Source organism: Tupaia chinensis, unplaced genomic scaffold, assembly GCF_000334495.1.
Source record: "Tupaia chinensis unplaced genomic scaffold, TupChi_1.0 Scaffold000423_1, whole genome shotgun sequence".
Taxonomy (NCBI): Eukaryota; Metazoa; Chordata; class Mammalia; order Scandentia; family Tupaiidae; genus Tupaia; species Tupaia belangeri.
The window spans coordinates 161,343-184,565 of NW_006159928.1; the positions used below are offsets into that span (position 1 = coordinate 161,343).

The 23,223-nt window shown below is 36.5% G+C and overlaps 2 protein-coding genes across 10 annotated transcripts in view; one reads left to right on the forward strand and one right to left on the reverse strand.

Moving 5' to 3' along the window:
- The window catches only part of CEP290 (centrosomal protein 290), an 86,959-nt gene extending 80,412 nt beyond the window's left edge, over positions 1-6,547 (reverse strand). For all 3 annotated transcript variants that reach the window (XM_027774314.1, XM_027774313.1, XM_027774312.1), the window contains exons 1-6: positions 6,409-6,547; positions 5,602-5,731; positions 5,340-5,417; positions 3,601-3,670; positions 3,268-3,314; positions 558-701 (exon numbers count right to left, since the gene is read on the reverse strand). In XM_027774314.1, the coding sequence (XP_027630115.1) occupies positions 558-701; positions 3,268-3,314; positions 3,601-3,670; positions 5,340-5,417; positions 5,602-5,703 (441 nt within the window). In that variant the 5' untranslated portion in view covers positions 5,704-5,731; positions 6,409-6,547. The remainder of the gene's footprint in view (positions 1-557; positions 702-3,267; positions 3,315-3,600; positions 3,671-5,339; positions 5,418-5,601; positions 5,732-6,408) is intronic.
- A 211-nt stretch (positions 6,548-6,758) lies between these two features.
- Positions 6,759-23,223, forward strand: part of TMTC3 (transmembrane O-mannosyltransferase targeting cadherins 3) — a 49,022-nt gene continuing 32,557 nt past the window's right edge. Inside the window, exons 1-6 of one of the 7 annotated variants that reach the window (XM_006154806.3) lie at positions 6,759-6,948; positions 8,431-8,454; positions 10,373-10,577; positions 11,839-12,055; positions 15,878-16,096; positions 18,487-18,586. In XM_006154806.3, coding sequence (XP_006154868.1) covers positions 11,858-12,055; positions 15,878-16,096; positions 18,487-18,586 — 517 coding nt within the window. In that variant the 5' untranslated portion in view covers positions 6,759-6,948; positions 8,431-8,454; positions 10,373-10,577; positions 11,839-11,857. The remainder of the gene's footprint in view (positions 6,949-8,430; positions 8,455-10,372; positions 10,578-11,838; positions 12,056-15,877; positions 16,097-18,486; positions 18,587-23,223) is intronic. The other 6 variants (XM_027774325.1, XM_014590246.2, XM_006154805.3 and 3 more) reach the window with 6 other exon arrangements.

Genomic DNA, 23,223 nt, shown 5'->3' on the forward strand with positions numbered 1-23,223 from the left:
GGCTGAAGCATCAATTTTAGGTATGTAATTATGATGTCTTGAAAAAAACGAGTACCTCCAAATACACAGAAGTAAGTCATACTCACTAGAAATACCTGTAATTATAAAGATGTGATAACAAAATGAACACTGACATAAGACATTAGAGATAAGTCATCATTTCTCAAATATACAACATAAAAATTAATAGTTTCCAGCTATTATAAAAAGCAAACTCAGGTGTTCTATTGAGGTAACCTGAAAAGTTATGACTCACTAACAAAAATGTGCCTTACTTGGGAGCCAGCAGTTAGAGTAATGGCTATGTCGCTGGACTCCCACGTAGTCGACCGCGGTTCATGTCCCGGACCCGGTGGCTTAAAACTCACGCCGGGCGTGTGTGCGTGTGTGCCCAAGATCCCGAGAGGAGAATGGAGGAGAAGGGATTGCGGCGTGACCATCCCCCCTGGGGGGGTGATTTCTCGCTTTCTGTCTCTATGTCTCTCTCTGTCTGTCTGGCGAGCGCTCGCGCCCTACAGTGAAAATCTCTCAAAAAAATAAAATAAAATGTGCCTTACTTGTTCATTAACTTTCTTCTCTTTCTCCAGTTCCCTTTCCATATCCTCCAATTCTCTATCTTTCTGTTCCAATTGTTTTTCAAGTTGGCGAATTTCATCACGTAAAAACCGAGTGTCCCGTCCGCCTGCAGATTGCTGAGCCATCTTAAAGTAATAGACCAAGAATGTAAACTAATTCCATTAGATGTGCAGGTTCAAATGAATCAACAATAAGCAAGTAATATCGTGACTTTAGATTTTCATTGTTTTTCAATATCAGATGTTTAAGATCATATTAGCTTAACTATCATTTTTTTAAATTTAAACTATTTTACCTAAGCTTTAGCTCACAGGCTGACAACCGCTTAAGCTTTTCCTGAGCAACCCAGAGATACAAAGATTTGACTTAATCACCGAGAGTCTGTCATAGCCATGAGTTCACAGCTACCAGACTAAACTGCAAAGTTATGGAATGCAGATAATGAACTACAAGACTTCTCCCAAGCCTTAGCACTCTGAAACTAGACTGAAAACTACTAAAACCTTCACCTTATTAACAGAATCTTGATACTCTCAACCTGCCCTTTCCCTAAAACCACATACTAATCAATCCAATGCCATCCACCAGACCCTTCAAGGACAATAGGAATGTTCTTTGCACTCTCTAGTTAGGTAGCCACTATCTACACGTGGCTATTGAATATTTGAAATGTATCCAGTACAAATGAAGACAGAATTTTTTATTTTAATGAATATAAGTATAAAATTTACATTTATGTCTACAAGGGGGTCAGTGCTACCATACTGGACAGTCCAGCTTTCAGTTATCTTTAAAATCCTGCAGTCAACTTAATCCATTTTGCTTCACAGTCCTGTTAATTTAGTTCACTGCCCAAAACACTGAGCCATTTGTTTATCTAACCTGTCTCACATTCATTTTTTCATTATACAGTTCTGTTCCTCATCTACCTCAACTAAAGTTTTCTAACTGTTCCCCTCCTTCAAAAAGCTTTCTATTTTGTAAAATCCCCTTCCAAGGTAAGTTAATATTTTACATTCTCAGCTTATTTACTGCATGTACCTTTCTGTATTATCTTAGGTGCAATTTGGTTCCTTTAAGATATTAATTCCCTCGAAATTCTTTCTGTTGGAAGCTGCTCATCCTTTCACATCCTACATATATATATATGTACACACACACACACGTGTGTATATATATGTGTATACATACGTGTGTGTGTGTGTGTATATATATATCAGGATCAAGAGAAAATATTGGTATTCTAGATTTACTCCACTCTGCAACTCCCAAGTTGTCTTTTCTATCATTCTTCCACTATCCTGTAAAAAATTCACCTAGTTTGAATCTCACATAAACCCAGTTATCCCATACCTACCTACTTAGGGTAGTGACAGGCCTCCAACTTCCCAGTCACCCCTTTTCAAAATTGATTGAGAATTTAGGAACATGGATCATAGTCATCCATCAAAAGTCTGCATAAGCAATTTCTAAATCCAAACAACTTCTTTTTTATAATTTGTTTCTTGAATTCACTATAGCTGCCTACTCCTATGACCATACCAGATCCTTGTCCAAGCAGGAACCATCTGTCACTTACATCCACGGTAACCTGCCCTTTAACCTCAAAAGATGCTCTAATTCCTAATTTCTCTTCTTCATCCCTATTTCTACTTTTTCCCCACCTAATACCAATCTTGACTTCCTTACCTTTTCAGCTAAGATTTCATAATCATCACTTCAACTACTTTCCTACCAAAACCTTCAACTTCCCTATCTTTCTATTCTAGAGCTGCTGTCTGGCTACTCATCACATAAAATTAACTCAACTTGATAATTCACTAAACACTTATTGAAAGTGCCGGCTGGGTCAGCTGGTGGCTTGTGGTTAAGGCAGCTGGCCTGCACAGGTTAACCAAGCAGTTCAAGTCCTAGACCTAGCAGCTTGAAAAATATGCTGGGCTTGTATTTATGCTTGCTCAAAATCCCAAAAGGAGGGAGAAACAAAAGAGAAGGGATTGAGGTGTGACCATCCTATCCTCCCTCAGGGGGAGTGGGGGGTGGGGGGATTTCTTAACCCCTCCCCATCTCTCACATGCCCTATAGCAAAACTTAAAAAAAAAAAAAAAAAGTGTTTGGCATTTTGTAAAGAGTTGAGTATACAGTAGGAAATCAGAAATAACTCATTTAGATTCAGAGTTAACATTCAAGATCACAGTAAAAAATCAAAACTGGAACTCAAAACTATCTCACTCCAGAGCCCCTACTTTCTAGCCCTTTCTCTATTATATTTTTAGCTTTATCTGACTTCCTTAGAATTTGACCACAGCATCTTAATTGTAGTAGTTAACCTCATCTCTAACCTCTCAACTCCCAGGCACTCAGCCTACAAACATAAAAATCTGTGTACATGTACCCTTCCTCCCTCCCTTTTCTGACGACCCAACAGCTACTAATTATACTCGCATATACCTCTCTAGAGTATAAACTCTATCCAGCTATTAACTACTTTATTTTGTTCACAACTGCACTCTCAGTCCTTAGCAGAATTTAAGGTATGTAATCGTCATGTAGACCATACACTGAACAAATACTTAAGAACACCTTGTCATCCTTGTGATTTTTTTCCAGCTAATAATTGAAAAATCTGAAAATAATTTCAAATAATGAGATAAATGACTATTACATTCTAGGAAATCCATAAAAACATACCTCCAATTCATTTTCCAGTTTCATTACTTTAGATTTTAATTGATTTTCTATTTTAAAAAGACAAATGTTTTAATAGGTTAGATTTGCCTCAAAATAAACTTTCAAACCAATTTTCATTAAATAAAATATAATACCATCATGATTATAACAGTAAGGTACAAACATAAGACAAAGTAACTATTACATAACAGATCCATGAAATACAAGTTTCAGAAATGTTTTCCAATATAAATTGAATACTTGATACAACAGATTAAGTTTAATTGTGTACTGCTTATTAATAAAAACGATTAACTATTTAACACAATAATAAACTATTTCCAAGATACTTACCAAATTTTGCTTGTTCTTCTCCAGCTTTTTCCACTTCTTCCAAAGCTAACTCTACTTCTTGAGCTTTCATCTAAACATTTTTTTAAAAAGTTATTTCAATATGCTATATACTAGAAAGTGAGCACTGAAATTAAGCATTTTGTTTCATTCGCTATCCCATTCCTTACTGCTATAATGTCTGGCACATGGAGACACTAGCCATTACGTTAACTGCTGGTCCCAACAAAAATTTTTTGAAAAGAATAAATGGCTTTCTGGGACCAGCAGATGCCATAATGGCTATGTCACTGGTCTCCCATGTAGTCAACTGTGGTTCGAGTCCTGGACCCAGTGGCTTAAACTCACTCTGGGTGCGTGTGTGTATGTGTGTGTGTGCCAAAGATCCTGGGAGGAAAATAGAGGAGAAAGGATTAAAGTGTGGTCATCCCCCCCTCCCCATAGGACAGTGATTTCTCGCTTTCTGTCTCTCTCTGTCTTTTTGGCGAGTGCACATGCCCTATAGCAAAAACCTCTCAAAAAAATAAATTAATTAATTAAAAAATAATTTTTTTTCCATTAGGCTACAAGTTCTAGATTTTTAACAGTCTGAAATGTCTTTATTTTTTCTCAACTCTTATATTCCACATTACAACTTACTTTTGGTAATGCTTCTTACTCTTTGTTTTCTGTTCCAATTATTATTCTATTCCATAATTGTGTTTCAACTGCTTCATAACTTAACCATCAATTCCCTTCAAGTCAATTGTACTATGTAACATATCCAGTTTGACCTTCCTAAAGCACATTTCTATATCCATGAATCATGGTCCAAATAATGACTCCTTAATTTCTTTTTTTTTTGGAGAGATTTTCACTGTAGGGCGCGTGCGCTCGCCAGACAGACAGAGAGAGACATAGAGACAGAAAGCGAGAAATCATCCCCCAGGGGGGATGGTCATGCCGCAATCCCTTCTCCTCCATTCTCCTCTCGGGATCTTGGGCACGCACGCACACACGCCCGGCATGAGTTTTAAGCCACCGGGTCCGGGACACGAACCGCGGTCGACTACGTGGGAGTCCAGCGACATAGCCATTATGCTAACTGCTGGTTCCCATGACTCCTTAATTTCTGACAGCATAAAATACACCTCCAAGGCCTTCAAAGGTCTAGCCCAAACTATTATGTCACCAGAAAAGTCATGATTTATTTTTCAATGTTTTCCTACGCAAAAATGCATCATGAGTTTCTCAACAACCCAATATCTACCTAACATGTGCTACCACCTGTTATAAACTTTCTGCCTTTATTTCCTCAAATGTAAAGAAGAAGCATACTTCCTATTCCCATAATTTTTGTGTGGTAACCATCAGTTCTAGAATCCCCTTACCATCTCAATACTGTTTCCCACTTTCGTAAGACTACTCCTCAGTCTTCATCCTTGATTTACTGTTTTTTGTCACTCTTACATCACTTTCTCCCACCTAACACATCCCCATAGTAGTCATGGCTCATTTGCACCTCAGGAAGTATCTCCCTAGGTATTCTAAAATATCCCCATTCTATTTCCCCTTCATCTTCTTTTAGAAACTTCAGAATAGAACGAAATAATGTTTTGTACACTAAAATTTGCAATCCACATTTTGAAGATACCGCATGTTTGAGTAGTAATTTAGATACCACCAAATACTTTCATAGAGATTACCTAATATGATAGATTCTTAAACAACTTCTAATAATTAAAGCTACAGAGCATACAAACCTTCATTAGTGACTGAGTAATTCTGAAAAGGTGTATTACATTTTCTTGATTTTCAGTTTTTAACTCATTTATTTCCACCTAAGTAAACAGAAAAACAACTGTTTTATATTTCATAACCTTTAGGCAAAAATAACTATTCCAGTAATATCATTCACTCATTTCAAGGACAACATAATAAAGCATAGCTAATTCAATGGTTTCAAAGACAAATTAACTATATCAACCACTGCATATATCTGTGTATTACTTATCAATTAAACACCTTGGATAAAGAAATCAATAAATTATCGGCCAGTTCTTCTTGACGAGGAAGGTCATCTGGGTCAACTTTCATTATTTCTTTCCAGTTTATATTTGGTGGCATCTTGAATTATTTCACTGTGATCCACCTTCTGTAACAAAACAGATGAGTATTAGAATTTTCAAGGTAAACATTACCGTTTTTCTAGTAACTTACATTTCTTATAGATTACCTTATTATAACTACTAGCAAAGAGCTATGGCTCCTTAATTGCAAAACAGGTTAAGCGGGCAAAATTGTCTCCATCAAAATTATAGCAGTCAGCACAAACCCTCAGATAATGAACCAGCTAAAAAAGGGTGACAACTTCCTTGTTAAAAGTAGAGATGTTCGGTGATTAAATGAAGAAAAAAATAATATTTTAAGAATTAAATACAATTATTATAGGTCCTTAGGTCAGGACTAAGATTCTGAGTCCCCCTCCTGTGGGTTCACTAACCATCAAAACACGCAAACACCAATTAGTGCCAAGCCTGTGAGATTTGGAAAGCAGAAAATGACCCCCCGTAGAAGCAGGGACGGTGGACAAAAAGTAAGGAAGCGATTAAACTGAGTGAAGTTGTGCAAGGAAAACAGGTTTACTGAAGCAAGGAAGATGGTAGACCGCAACCTGGAAGGGGCGGGGTATCCAAGATGAGGTATAGGAGACCTGCGGCAGAAGAAGAACCTAACTAGGCATGGAGATTCGCTGCTCCCCCAGCTTACAAGGATCCACCCACCCACACCAAGCCTGGCAACCAATAAAGGTCCTTCGTCAACCGCACCCACCAAACCGCTCCCGGATAGGGCGCGTTCACCGCTCCCTAGTGCGGCTCCGCAAGAACTCCGGGTCCCGCCAACAGATACAGAGAAAGGGAAAGCGGCGGCGGCTGCTAGGCGACACTACTTCCCACCCAGCCAAGGCCAGAACTAGGCCCCGGATGCAAAGGGAGCCTACATTTCACGACTGTAGGTGATGCTTTACGTTAAGATTTCCCGCCGAGGTCCATGAACTCTGCGATAAGGACTGAGTGAAAGCGTGGGATGAGGACTCCAGATCCCAGAATGCAGTTCTGCCTGAGGCTTATGCATGCTGGGAATTGAAGTCTCTACAAAGAAGGGGTAGAGCATTCCCGGCGTGCAGTGCGGGAGGCTGCGACGGTACCCGGCTGGCAGGGAAAGGTCCGGGAGGCGGTAGGCTGAGGCTGTCGCGCGTCCTCACTGGTGGCCTGAACGAGGTAGATCGTGACTATGGCTTTGATGTTGTCACTCGCCGGACTGCTCTTCCTGAGGTTTCCCTAAGCCATTTCCAGGTGGAACTGCGTCCAGGTGAGGTCAGGCTCGGTCAGCCGGGGAGGAGTTGAGGGGCTCAGTCCCGGCTTAGTCTGAAGCTCCTTCTGGCCAAGGGGCCTGGCCCTGGTTTTGAAGAGGTGTGACTATTCTACCTTCTCCTTAGGTGTTTGCAGATGGCGCCCAATGTAGTGACTTCTGTATGGAGAAGGCAAAGTTTAGTCTTTGGGATCAAAATTTGCCTCGGTATCGTGGTGGGGTGGGAGCCGTGAGGTAGTGATCCTGATTTAGGGGCTATCGAAGAATTGAGACAACCACCTTTTCTACCGGTAGCACCATTGCCTTTTCGGATTGAAGGGCTTGAAGGCTGAGAAACTAATATAGATCGAAAATTCTAGACAAGAGAGTTTGGTATTTGCCTGAGATACTAAGGAAGGAGTAGAGAGGGGGTCGCAGAGGACGGGGTCGTCCTGCTGCTGTCACTTACTTGGTTAACGAGGGGTGGCCCCTCTGTGAAGGCTTCTTCTTAGGTGTTTACTGCTCTTAATCTTTGCTCTTCTCGCTGCTCTAAACTATTCTGGAGTATCATGGTACACCTGTCGGCAACTTTCTTAACTTGTAGTCTTGAAATCTAAACAATAATTCCAACCGTGATCGGTTCCCTCTCATCTCCCCCTTAGTGCCTCTTATTTTTAAACTTTGACAATACGTTTTCTTTTTGAAAACAAATAGTAGGTGTCTTTTCAAAACACGTGTTTGGATAAAATTAAGAAATGGCTCAATAAAAAATTTTAGAAAACGCTGATTTTGTGAGATAAAATTTAAAGACAGTCATCAGCTATGTAGAAACTTTTTAAAAATTCTTTTGCTGAAAGATTATGTACCAAATATTGTTCACTATCTCATGTAATTTTCATAGCCATGCAGTAAAGTAGGTGCTTTGGAAAGGTTAATTGCTCTGCTGGAACTTAATAGTTTTACTGAACCATCTTTCTGTCTGGAGGACATGTTCTTAACTGCTGTTGCCTCCTAGTCCTGGGAACCAATGTTGTAAAGTGCTTGTTGTTTGACATTGCTATTTTTATTGAATATTGTTATATTCTAATTTTATAGTTTTATTTACTCAAGATTTTAATTAAGTATTCTTCACGTTCAGTATTTTTAATTCATAATTTAATACAGGATAGTAAAGATAACATTTAATTCACATTATGTCATCTGAGGGACCTTCAAAAAGTTCAGAAATAAAGTGCACGTTAAGAAAAAACTGTGTGTGTATTTCAAAGTGTTTTTGCACCAGAATAAAATGGTGAAATACCTTTGTACTATATTCGCTATTGTATATTCATTTGCCTAATAGCAATTATTTTACTATAGCACCTTGTTTTTCTTGTGGTTTTTTTTTTTTTCATTCTTTGTAGTTACTACTTTCTATTCATCTACTAGTTTTATATTGTTTGTCTGTATTGGTCTAGTCTACCTTTATTTCTTACACTCGCTTGTTCACATTTATATTCCCAGCAACTCAAGGTGCCTGGTCTAATGGTAAGTTTCATTCTTATTTTTCAGAAGTGAGAATGGATTCAGAGAAACAATTTCCTAATAATTAATGAAGCTAATATTGTAACCTAGATTTCAACGACAGTCCTGCCTAAAGGCAAAATCTTGCTCCAACTTTTTTCTTTAACTCGTTCTCATGATATTTTTGAGCTTGTACACTGTGCCAGACACTGGGGATCTAGTAGGTAGCAAGTTAGCTATGGTATAAGTCCTTAAGCACTTAGTCTATTTGTACCTAACTTGAATCAGGAAATTTAACTTAAGATCTAGTTTGGTAGTATATACTTTTGAGAAAAAATGCTTAAACTCTCCATTATTTTGTATTAGTGTTTGTGCATCAATTTTCACCAAAAGACAGATTTATACGACAAGTTTGTAAATGGCCTTATTATAGGAATACTTGCCTTCTTTCTTCTCTAGGTTTTTATGAACAGTTTTATCTGACCGAAATCACTTCCCAAGAAAGCCTTGCCTTTTTTTAAATTGCTACCTCTTTTCTCTGTACCAATGCACATATATTCTTTAGATGTCAATTCTAATCCTTTTCTGCTGATTTACCAAGAAAATGAATGATAGCTTACTTGTACTTTTATACTATTTATGAATGATAGCTTATTTTACTTTTGTACTAAAATAAAGCATGACCATAAGAAATTCAATACCCATTCTGTATAGTAGATGTTTTGTTTTGCCTTGTTCTCATGGAGAGGAATGAGTATGTGGCAAGCATGTACTTGTCTTCCTTCAACATGAAGAGACTAGAAAGATTAGTAGGTCTCAGTGTGAATATAGACTTCGTGAACTTTGCAGACTAAACAGTTTTACACTCTTTAAAATATCAATAAATTATAGTGGATTCCACCAACAACTCTGGAAGCTAGGCAAAAATTTTTAAAAAGAGTAATGGTTCAAATTTCTGAAGTATAATAAATTCCAATAGCAAATTCTATATTCATAAACACAAATTTCCCAAGTGGGAAAATACAATAAAGATGTTATACGTCATTCAAGTTCTCAGAATATTTACCTCTGAGGGACCCGCAGTTAGCATGATGGCTATGTCGCTGGACTCCCATGTAGTTGACTGTGGTTCGAGTCCCGGACCTGGTGGCTTAAATTCACGCCAGGCATGTTTGCTTGCGTGCCCAAGGTCCCGAGAGGAGCAGAAGGGATTGTGGCGTGACCATTCCCCCCTGGGGGGTGATTTCTCTTTTGCTGTCTCTCTGTCTGTCTGGGGAGCGCACATACCCTGTAGCAAAAACCTCTCCATAAAAAAAGAGCTCAGACATGGAATCACCTGACGTTATGCCTAAAAGAGCCAGTCATCTGTGGGAGTAAAGACTGGAGATGGGGTGATAGTTACAAATAGATCTCAGCAAAGAAAATCTGGACATCACCATAATTTTTCTTTAAGAGTCAGCTAATATTCTTGCCTGCTATGTTGCATTGGATTTTGCATTTCTTTAAGCCTAATATATCGTAAGGATTTCCTGATTCTGAATATAGTTTAATACTTTTCCATGTATTATATGTTCCTTACATAAATCTTTCATCTGACTTTAGATCTATACCCACTCTCTCTGCTCAGGTAAAACTTTTTACTGCTAGATGCAGTTTTGATTTTATCTCATATTTCTCTCTGATCTGGACAGAACTCCTACAGAGCAATCTCAAATCTTCCAACTCTCTCTGAATAGTATGCTGGTTTTCTATTGCTACTGTAACAAATTATTAGAAACTTGGTAGATTAAAATAACAGATTTATTATCTGTTTATCAGTCTGAAGCCTAAACTGGGTCTCACTAGATTGAAATCAGGATGTCACCAGGGCTCATTTCTTTTATGGACTCCAATGAAGGACCTGTTTTTTGTTGTTATTTTTTTTTTCTTTTATCTTTTCCAGCTTCCAGAGGCTGCCCTTATTTCTTGACTGTGGCCCCCAGCCAGCAATTCATATCACTCTGACCTCTGCTTTTCTGAGTCTCCTGCCTCCCTTTTTATTCATAAGCATCTTGCTGTTGAATTAGACCCATCAACATAATCCAGGATATTCTCCTGATCTCAAACTCCTCAATTTCATCACACCTCTAAAGTGTCTTGCTGATAAGGTAACATATTCTCAGGTTTAAGAGATTAGGACGTGCATAATTTGGGGAGGCTATTATTGTGTCTACCACAAGTGATAACACTGAAATTGATACTTTTAACTGCTCAAGCTAGAAAATTATGTTATCAGCCTATTTAAGAGTACTTTTCAACTTTCCCATAGGGCTGTTTTTTCAGTGTCTTCCTATTAATACAGTTCTTTCCCCTCTAAACCATTCCCTCACTGAATTCTTTTTAAAGTAGTGATTCTTAAATTTTCTTTTCATTTAATTATAAATTATCATTAATGAAGCTTATTCTCTAGGTTAAAAGCCTTTGTTGGAATGGCCTAAAGAAACATCATGGTTTAGTTTAGCTCTCTCACAAACTCATATGCCCCAATGATAAAGCAGATAGCATAAATCAGATAAATCAATATGAATGAGACAATTTGGAATAGGTCTACTACAGTTAGCTGGCTACTGTACACATAGCCTAAATGCATTCAGGAAAAATATTTTTACAAGGCTTTTGACCAAACTAAACAAGGCTACAGGCTATAAGTTTGGTCTTATGATTTAGGTAGTAGTTCATCTGTAGATACATAAAGTAACTAAAGTATAAACTTCATCAGCATTTCAGAAAACTCATGCTCAGTGTCTTTTCTAGTATTTGTTTTCACACACAGATTTGTTTTAGATATATCAGATCTAGATTTTTAGAGTTAACCTTGTATATGTTTATTTCTCAGATAGCCTGAAAAGTAGTTCTCTATCTAATTAGCCTGAGAGACAGGTCCAGAAATTAAGTGTGATAATAAAGAACTGTACTAGAGGTAAGAAAATATTTGAAGGAAGAAGTAATTCTGCCTTAGTTTAGCAATATGGAGAGGTCAGCAAATGCTTCTTAGAGGAGGATGGCATAAGAACTAAGCTTGTCTCAGCACCAGCAGATGGCATAATGGTTATGTCGCTGGATTCCCATGTACCAGGCACTTGTGTGTATGTGCCCCAAGTCCCCAGAGAATGGAGGAGAGAGTTGCGGTGTGGACATCCTCCCCTGGAAAATGATTTCTTGCTTTCTGTCTCTGTTTCTCCAGCAAACTCAGACACTCTATAGCAAAAACCTCTCTAAAAATAAATAAATATACAAATAAATAAATAAATAGCTGAATTTTTCTCTAGAGAATTAGCTTCATTTATTTTACTTGTCTACCTACTAAAATTGAACTTATTTTGGGGAAAAAAAGTTGCTCATTTAATTTTATCTCTAATTTTTTTCCAGTTTTTGTCTACAAGTGCTTATGGAAAAGATGACAGACATCAACCTTAAAGAAATAACCTTAATAGTAGGTATGGTTACTGCCTGTTACTGGAACAGCCTCTTTTGTGGTTTTGTTTTTGATGATGTTTCAGCAATACTGGATAATAAAGACCTGCATCCATCTACACCTTTAAAAACTTTATTTCAGAATGATTTCTGGGGAACCCCTATGTCTGAGGTAAGAAATTACTTTTCCATTACCCATATGTATCTCAGATTTACATAGTCTGGTAGTTTGTTACTACTTTTCTTTTCTTTTAGAGATTTTTTTGCCATAGGGTACTTGCACTCGCCAGAGAGAGAAAAAAGACAGAAAGCAAGAAATTACTTCCCAGGTGATGACCACACCTCAATCCCTTCTCCTCCATTCTCCTCTTGGGATTTTGGGCACGTGCGCACGCACACACATACACACACACACACAACTGGCATAAGTTTTTTAAGCTCTAGGTCCAGGATTTGAACTACAGTCAACTATGTGGGAGTCCAACAACGTAACCATTACACCATATGCTGGCCCCAATTTTTTCTTTATCAACATTGTCATCATAGCAATTACAGGTTTTCCTGAAAAAATTTATGTGAGATATTAAATGTTTATAGTAAATCAAACAGCAAGTTGAAGATGTGACTATTTTCTTTAAAGAAGTAAATTGATTCTTGGCTGTGAAATTTGGCTTAACTTTAAAACTCATTTATTTATGTAAAAACCAAGTCTGTAAAAACCAGCTCTGTAGAAAGAGCAGTAGGTGTTACACAAAGTTTTCCTGAAAAAATTTATGTGAGATATTAAATGTTTATAGTAAATCAAACAGCAAGTTGAAGATGTGACTATTTTCTTTAAAGAAGTAAATTGATTCTTGGCTGTGAAATTTGGCTTAACTTTAAAACTCATTTATTTATGTAAAAACCAAGTCTGTAAAAACCAGCTCTGTAGAAAGAGCAGTAGGTGTTACACAAATGTTTTTCTTCCTCTGTAAAAACCAAGTCTGTAGAAAGAGCAGTAGGTGTTACACAAATGTTTTTCTTACTAACTGACTTTTTCTCTTCTGTCTCATGAGTCTTGATAAATATGACTGTTACATATTTGAACCATTTAAAAATGTGTTAAGTAGAAATAGATTAGACCTTAAGGGTAAAAATACTGATAGTAAGTATGCATATTTGTCCGATTCTCTGCTGGGGCAAGAAAAAAGTAATTTATGAAAAATTTAAGGTCTATACCTATCTCTTTGCTAATAGTTATTTGATTTACATATTGAGGACCCCAAAATTTATTTATTTTCATGAGGATGTTTTTACTCTGACAATTACTTAATTATTAGATAAGCAGACTTTATTTTTCTGTAGCCTTTCTAGTCTCACTCAGTTCTACCTTTCAAAAAAATATTTTGATAACAAGGGAAATATATGTCCCTATTATAACATACATATTTTTATGAACAACTTATTCTTTAAAAAAAAAAAAATTGGAGGGGGTGCAGCAGGTAACATAGTGGTTAAAGCCCTGGACTCCCACATGGCCGACCATGGTTGAAGACCTGGATCCATCAGCTTGAAACTCAGGCTGGACATATGTGTGTACATGCCCAAAATCGCAAGAGGAGAATGGAGGAGAAGGGATTGAAGCATAGCCATCCCCCCAGGGGGTTTTCTATTGGTTTCTGTCTTTGGTGAGTGTGTGTACCGGTGATCTCTTGGTTTCTGTCTTTGGTGAGTGTGTGTACCCTATGGCCAAAAAGCTCTCAGAAAAAAAAAAAAAAAAAATTCTTCAATTCGGTTCATTTAAAAACATTGACAGAATTAATTTGCAATTTCACATGTAACAAAAGTAAAAGTGGTATTTATAACTGTGCCTTACAAGTTACCAAAAAACTACAATCTTGCAAAAAATTGCAAACATTTTGCCTCCTAGTCAGACATATCTTTTAGGCAGCATGCTCTTTTGATGATAGATAAATTAACAGATAAAATTATTGTGAACTATTTCAGACAATATGTTTTTCTCTTGTAAACAAAAGTTTATCATTTGCAATCATTTTTTTGTCTCACACCCACCATCCGCTATCCACTTTCTACCAACTGCTTTTACCTCTTACTGTCGCTAACATCCACACTGATCCTCTCCAGCATCACATATTCGGATCTCTCAACTTCTGCCATAAACTGCAAATACTCATTACAAATTGAGTGGGGATATATAATGTATATCTTTTAAAGTCTGGCTCATTTCACTCAACATTAAATTGTCTATATTCATACATTTTTAGTTGAACAATATTTCATAGTGTATATATGCCATAATTGTTCAACCTAATCATCAATTTTTGGACGTTTAGGTTGGTTCCATGTTTTAGCAATTTTAAATAGTGCTATAATAGACATGGATATGCAGATAGATGTTTTTCCAGTTGAATATTTTCTTATCTTTGGGTAGATACCAAGAAGTGCGATGGCTGGGTCATATAGAAGTTCTATTTGTAAATTTTTTTTTCCCAGAAATCTCCATATTGTTTTTTAGAGGGGTTGGACTAATTTACATTCCCACCAACAGCGTGAGAGAGTTAACTCTTCACCACAGCCTCACTAACACTTATCGTTCTTTATTTTTTTGAGCCTAGCCATTTTAACTGGAGTTAAATGATATTTCGTCGTAGTTTTAATTTGCATTTCCCTTATGACAACAGAATTTGAACATTGTTTCATATGGTTCTTGTCCACTTGTAATTCTTCCTTAGAGAGTTGTCTTCAGTTTAATTTCCCATTTTTTATTTGGATTGCTTTTTGAGAGAGAGATTTTTTTTTACTGTAGGGTGCATACACTCACCAAAGAGTTGGAGAGAGAGAAAGCGAGAAATCACTCCCCCCACACCCCACCCTGGGGGGGATGGCCACGCTGCAATCCCTTCTCCTCTCAGGATTTTGGGCACGCATGCACACGTGGCCGGCATGAGTTTTAAGCCCAGGATTCAACTACGTGTGAGTCCAGTGATGTAGCCATGACACCTTCTACTGGTTCCAGGATTCTTTCTTCTTTTATGAATGAGGTGTTAGAGTTCCCTATACATTCTAGATATCAGTTCCTTATCTGAGAGATAATTTGCAAATATTTTCTTCCCTTCTAAAGGTTGTCTTTTCACTTTAGTTATAATTCTCACTATTAGAACACTCTTTAGCATGATGTAATCTTGCTTGTGTATTTTAGGGACTATTGACTGTGCATGAGTAGCTTATTCTTACTACCTTACCCATCATTCTCAGAAACCCTTAAAAGTATGTGTCCACTCTCCCAACTTAGGCTAATATCTTTTGTGATTTTAGCGATGATATTGAGATTTCAAACTGAGAGTTTAGCTGGCCAGAATAAAAGGTCTCATGTTATGATATCAGTGCTCTGTTTTGTGATTTCCTCAGCTTTGCTCATTGAAAATTTGATTTTTTTAAGAGCATCTATAAGCAGACAAAAAGATTAATAATAATATACTCAATGGATACTATACTCAAATTTTGCTCATGTAAAATTGGATTTATTATCAACAGAAATCCAATAAAGGTGTCTATTCTTATATCCTAAGAAAGTTTTTGCTTTCATATTATTCTCTGTAATATTTAGAATGTTTAGTTTAACATAATTCAGGTTTATACATTATAGAGCTATTTTTTTGCAAAACAGCTAGCTAGAGGCTACTGTTTTGAGCTGTCACTGTTTCATCTGAACTGGTACGTATTCTGTTCTTCTATTTCATTTTGAAGATTTAGCCAATAGTTAGTTCTCTGATCATTATATATAATGGCACAAGTTGTTTTGTTTCTGTGCTACAGAAATAGAAAATCAGATTATGGACCTATCTTTATATTCGTATTAGTGTAGGGCGTTTTGTTATTTATTGTTAATCCTTAGCCAGATATAAACATATTCAGTAATAAATGCAGTGATTAGTTATTTGTTCCCTTAAGGGCCAAAATACCTTAATAATCAGTGATTATTTTTTTCTTTTAGGAGAGAAGCCACAAGTCTTACCGCCCTTTAACAGTATTGACGTTTCGCTTAAATTATCTGTTTAGTGAACTAAAACCAATGACATATCATCTCCTAAACATGATTTTTCATGCTGTGGTTAGTGTGGTATTTCTTAAAGTCTGCAAACTTTTTCTGGACAACAAGAGTAGTTTGATTGCTTCTTTACTTTTTGCAGTGCATCCAGTACACACAGAAGCAGTAAGTAAAACATCTTGATTTCTTTCTTCTCTCTTTTTTTATATATATACTACATAATGATTATAGTGTTATGTATTTGTAAGAAAATATTAATAATTTAACTGTGATTTCAGTATGTGAAGATTCAAATTAGTACAATAGGGCTAACTTCTTACTGCATACAATTTTCAAATTTAAGACAATTTATAAAACAAACATTCAAGAACATGTACCCTTTTTTTTTGAGACATTTTTGCTCTAGGGCACATACGATCACCAGGAAGATAGAGACACAGAGAGACAGAAAGTGAGAAATCACCCCCCGGGGGCATGGCCCCACCGCAATCCCTTCTCCTCCATTCTCCTCTCAGGATCTTGGGCACGCATGCACATGTACCTGGCATGAGTTTAAGCCACCAGGTCCAGGACTTGAACTGCAGTTGACTACGTGGGAGTCTAGCGACATAGCCATTATGCCATGTGCTGAATGTGACTCTTTTTTTTATTTTTTCTTTTCTTTAAGAGAGATTTTTGCTGTAGGGCATGTGCACTTGCCAGAGAGGCAGAGAGACAGAAAGTGAGGAATCCCCCTGCAGGGGAATGGCCACACCACAATTCCTTCTCCATTCTCTCCTCGGGATTTTACATGCGTACACGCCCAGTCTGAGTTTAAAGCTGCCTGGTCCAGAACTCGAACCACGGTCATTTATGTGGGAGTTCAGTGACGTAACCATTATACCATCCGCTAGTTCCCAAGAACATGAATCTTTTAATTTTGGTCATGTAAAACAAACAAGTACATTTATTTGCTAATCATTTTTTATGAATATAGATTAAAAAAATTTTTTTTCAACTTTTCAATGTTACTTTTTCAGAAGACAGATGCATTTAACTAAGGAATGACTATATCAAAATACATGGTTATGTGAACAGACTTTCAAACTAATGATGATACTTGGTAGTTTCATATTGCCTTTTGTCACATGTTTTAAATTGTGAGCTATCTCTGCTATTGCCAATATGTCCATCAGCCCCTACCTACCATGACATAACCAAATTAATTTTATTTTTCTTGGTAACCTTGAAGCTCCAAAGTTGCCTCCCAGCAGAAGTACTCTTCCCTGAAGTTTTGTTATAAGTTTTCAGTTACAAGGGAAATCTCTGTGTGTATGTGTGTGTTTATTGGGGAGACTGTGTGTCTCTCCCAATGTCTTAAACCTTCTAATGTCTAACCAACCTTACATCTACAAAAAGGATAGGTTGTTTTAAGTTTTACAGTGAGTTCAAAATGTTTCAAAGGGAGAGGTATAGGATTTCATACTTAGATTTTTGGAATTTAATAAGGCTTTTTAAAGTATATTGTCATTTTAAACTTTAGTCTTCAGTTTTGTTATGAGATAACTTCCTGATTTTCAATACCTTTGTGTTTTAAAAAACTACGGAAGGACATAAAATAATAACCAGATGAGATAATGCTTTTGTTAGCTAAACTTAACCATTCTACTATATACACACACTCACACACACACACACACACACACACACACATATATAGTCTTAACTTCGTGTTGTACATGATGAATACATAAATTTAAATTTATCAGTTAAAAGTAAAAACCACAAAGAGATACAAGGGAGCATTTTTAGGTAATGTATATGTTTAATACCTTAATTGAGATGATAAGATGAGTGAATGCATTATGTCCAAATTTACCATATTGAATACATTAAGGTTTTTGTCATAGGGTGCATGTGCTCACTAGAGAGAAGAAAGAAGTAAAGTGTGAAATTACCCTCTAAGGGGATGGCCATAATGCAGTCCCTTCTTCTCCATTCTCCTCTTGAGATTTTGGACATGCATACACACACGCCTGGTGTGATTTTCAATCTACCAGGTCCAGGGCTCAAACCACAGTTGGCCATGTGTGAGTCCTTTGCGTTAACCACTGTGCTACCTGCTGGTCCGGTTTTAAGCATTTTTTTGTGTATCTGTTGTAACTCAGCAAAGCTGGAAAAGAAGAAAGGTCTTAGCTTTTGAATGAGGTACTATTGTAGATACTGTATATAATTAAGTAAGATGTTACCACTGACAGAAGCTGGGTAAAAAATATGTAGCTCACTGTACTAAGGTCCTCTGTGTACTAATTTTTCTAACTTCCTGTAAGCATATAATTATTTTAAAATCAGTTAACGATAGTAAAAAGAGAGATGATAAAGTCACTGTTAAATTTTCGTTTATGTGAGATACACAAATTCACCACCTGAGGGCACTCAGAGAATGTTAAGAAAGAGAAATTTACACTTTAAAAACACAGAATTTGGTTCTTAGTTAAAGTGCTATCACTGTTAAATATAGTAAGTTTTCAAGATCATTTTTATTAATATGAACCCCTCTCCCTTTCCCTTTCTAGGTAACAGGAGTTGTAGGAAGAGCAGAACTTTTGTCATCTATTTTTTTTCTAGCTGCCTTTTTGTCATATACCAAATCCAAAGGACCCAATAATTCCATAGGTAAATGTCTGACATTTTGACTTCATCAAGTAACTTTTATTTACTCATAGTACTGCTTATAAACCATTACATTACCACACATGGGGTTTATCTTTGTGTATTCTGTTATTTTATTGTATATGAAGATATATGACACTGGCAGTATTTTAAGTTTATGTGCACTTATATTTTATCATGAGCTAATAGATTCTATATGATCTAGTTTTTAAATGAAATAACCATAGCATATAGGAGTTTTAGAGTTAATCCTAGTTGTGCTATTATCTATAAAGACACAAGTGTCTGATAAATAACACCTGATAGGTTATGCTATTTTTTAGGCAACTTTAAAACTACGGGTAGGGTTAGGCAACAATAAAAGTGTGCTAGAGTATAAATTGTATTATGTGTTGATCATAGTTCAGTATTTATTGAGTCTCTGCCATGTGGTCAACCCTGGTTAAGTGCTTTGTGTAAATTAGCATATTAGTTATAACAATGTTGGTATTGTGGGATAACAAAATGACTTTTAGAGTGTGGATAAAGTGGGCCTAAAGGCTGTTTTATGTAATAGTCTTAACATTTATTTGGCTGATCTTAAAAATTTAAATGACTTCAAGTTAAATTATTCCTAGGATCTTAGGAGGATTTTCTCACTGTAGTCCAAGGGTACTGATGGTAAGAAGCCTAATTTTGGTTGAAGAAATAGGTTTCTTAGGTTTGTAACATGAATAGGTTTACTTCTTATTGTGCATGTTGCCTTCTTAAGACTATGGGAGTGGCAGCACAGCGTAGTTGTTAAGCATGGACTCCAAAGTCTGGTTTCAAATTCCAGTTCTTTGTATTTACTAGCTTCATTTACTAACTTGGGCAGATTGTTAGCCTTGTTGTGCTTTAGTTTAACTATAAAATGGATAATAGTTCCTCCCTATGCTACCTATCATGCAATAAGAGTTGAGTACCTAATATGGAATTGCAAATCAGTATCTTCTCTAAGTATCATCCTAAGCAAAGCATGAAGGATAAACTTAGAAACTACCACAACCTATGAGACCATGATCAGGCTCCTTCTACATTACCTCTGGAAGCATATTTCCTGTCATTTTTGCCCTAGCTTGCTTCACTGTAGCCAGATAGGTCTTCTTGCTGTTCTCAAATACATGAAGTGCCTACCTTTATACCTCTTTTCTTTTTAAGAATTATTATTTAATTTTATTCATTATTTTTTTAATTTGCTGTAGGGCACATGTGCTCACCAAGAGAGAGAAAGGGAAAGTGAGAAAGCAAGCCACCAGGTCCAGGACTCAAACCATGGTCAGTCATGTGGGAGTCCAGTGTCGACACTACCATGCCACCTAATGGCCCTTCTTTTTCCTTTTTATTTTCCTTTCAGAGCAAACTTCCCTGTTCTATCTAACTAGCCCTTCATCTTACATTTTTCACTCCTAATTTCACTTTGTTCTTTTTGCTGTTTTCTTATTCTTCCCTTATTTCCTTAAGAATTATCTATTTGAAATTCTTGGTCTATCTTTTCAAATAGTTCTGATTTACTAGTATATGTTACTATGTGCTTTCTCTCTTTCTGTCCCTCATGATTATTGTAAACTTTAGAGAGTTAGTTATTTTGACTTTGTAAGTTTAAGATGCATTTTCTCCTAAAGTTACCAATTACTGTACCTGTTAAGGGGAAGTGCCAGGCCCTTTCTGTTCATCTTGTGATCCTGAAGAGATTCAGAAGGGAGGGTTCCAAGCTTCTCGGGCCACTGTTGAATCACTGCTATCAGTTCTACCAACTCCCCCCACTAGTCTCTTAAAGAGAATCAGTATTGAGAAGTATTGAGAAGAAGCCAGTCCACCATTTCACTGTATTTAGATCCAAGTGCATGAAAATTATTGCATAAGGGGATTGATCAGTTTACACCTTTTAAAAAAATCTACTTCTTATCCCCTCAAGACTTCTGAAGTGCTCTGATCTTACTCTGGAATATAGCCAGTTTAGCTCCTGATTTCTAGAATAAAGGAACTGGTAATAATCAACATCAAGCAGTCAAGAGAGGCAGTGATAAGTTAAACATGTCTTCTCACTCTTGTCTTCCACTCTAAATACAGTCCCTAATAACACCTACAAAGGCACACATCTTAAGGTATTTTTAGGGCTACCTGGTAGCATGGTGGTTAAGACAGCTGGAGCTTACATGGCCAACTGCATAGTTCGAGTCCCAGACCCAGTTGCTCAGAAGCCTGATAGGGAGGAGAAATGGAGGAGAAGAGATTGAGGCATGACCATTCCTCAGGAAGGTCACTTTCCCTGTCTTTCTAATGAATGCACCGCCCTTTGGCCAAACAAACAAACAAACAAACAAAAACCCTTAGAAACTATATTTTTCTCTGTTTGAATCTTAAACAACATGCTATGCTAATTCCCCATTTGACAAAAACAGAATCACTTTATTTTCTGTACCTTTAATTTGTATTTTTCACAGTATTGATTTCTAACTTGAAAGCATATCATTTACATTTTTCTTTGCATCTTTATTATTTATTGTCTCACAATAGAATCTAACCTTTACTAGGGTAAATAAGGTTTTCTCATTTTTGATTTCCATTTCCTAGAATTTTCCCTGATACATGATAGGCGTCCAGTATATATTTGTTGAAGAAAGAGCAGAGGAATGAATGTAATATATTTTAAATTCTAATTGAAAAGATGCTAAAACTCACTTTGTTCTGCTCTCTGTCTTTTTAACCCCAATCTCTGTACTCTATTCATTTTACTCTCAAGGCCACAGTTTCGTTATCATCTTTGTATTCTCCTTTGTATCTAGACTGCATGTTTCTTTCTAAAGATTTTCAATTTGTAATTATTTAATCACCTTAAGTTTAGATTATTTGGGAGCCAGCAGGTGGTGTGCCGGCTGGGGCGCTGGACTCCCACATGGGCCACCATGGTCTGAGTCCTGTACCTGGTGGCTTGCTTTCTCACTTTACCTCTCTGTCTCTCTGATCAGAGTAAAAAATAATGGGTAAAATTAAATAAATTCTTTAAAAGTAAGTATATAAATAAGTAAATTTAGATTATCCTTGCCCCATATCCTCATCCTTTTCTTTTTTTTTTGGAGGTATTTTTGCTATAGGGCACATATGCTCACCAGAGAGACAGAGACAAAAAGCAAAAAATCACCCCCTGGGGGAATGGCTACGTCATAATCCCTTCTCCTCCATTCTCCTCTTGGGATTTTGGGCATGCATGCACACACACCTAGAGTGAGTTTTAAGCCCCTGGGTCCAGGACTCGAAATACAGTCAACTATGTGGGAGTCAATCAATGTAGCCATTATGCCATTGGCTGGTCCCCCCCATACCCTTTTTAAAGCCTGGTGCAATTTCAAGGGTCTTTATACTTGCTTTTGCATTATTTTTGGTTTATGCACAAATGTTACCTTTAACATTATAAATAATACCATTCATGTTCCCAATTTTTATTTCCTTCACCTTCTGTTTTTCTCTATAACAGAAACTTTGTCACCTATTTGACAAAGTATATCATTACTTTTTTATTTGGATATTCTCTCTGCCCTCCTGCTTGAAATGTAGCAGTATTTGAAACAATTTGAATATATGATTGCTAAAGGTGTGTATCTTTTTCACATGTAGAATCTGCTCAGGGAAACTAGAATGCATTTTTATTGCTCAAAACCAATCCTCTGCTTGTATGGTATTTTTTTTTTAATGTCATTAACTTATGTAACAGGTGTATTTGTTCTGGAGAAAATCAAGTAATAACAGGTCACAGAGATCTGATTGTAAAATCAAAGTGACTAAATTTTGGCAACCTCTATTGCCAAAAACGTTTTGGTGGCATAGGCATAGGGCACCACATGGGAGGCCCAGGTTCAGATTCCAGGTCAATTCAAGTTGATTATATTGGGTATTCCTACATATGCCAGTGATCCAGGCTGACTTGGAAGCTGTTGGGAGGATCATAGTATGGTGAGACCCTTTCTTTCATTCTCACTTTCTCACAAAAGAAAGAAAAAGAAAAGTCAGAACTCAGAAAACCAGTTAGAAGGAATTACTCATAGTTCGTTGCTCTATGATCAAATTACTGCTAAGTGGTAGACTACTTAAAGTTGATGTAGTAGGTCTTCCAGTAAATGGAACTCAGGAATATTTTGTATGCATTTTTTTAAAAGAACAGTATTGATTCAAAGCCTATTGTTAATGTTTTACTTTATTTTTCCTAGTCCTTTTTTTATAAGAATAATACCCCAATTTGCCCAGCAGTTTTAAATTTTAAGTTCTTAATAAATTACAGATACAATAATGTCTGCATCATTATTTCAGGTGTTAGTCTTCATTTCAGATTAATAGCTCATTAGTTATGATATTCAAGCCTGTAAATTCTTCTTCACCTTCATCTTCCTGCCTTTATTTTAAAAGCTAGTATTTGTTTAGAAACTTTCCTCTCTACAGATTTTTTTTTAGTTTAAATTATATGTTTTGATGTTTTGCTTTGAATATATAAATCAAAAATCACTTACATAATTTTAAACACCTTAAAGTATAAAATAATGAGTCCGTAGGATATAACACAAGTGTGAATATAGAATTGCTAATGAATTTTAAGTATTTCTTGTGATTTTATAAAATTGTTTTGT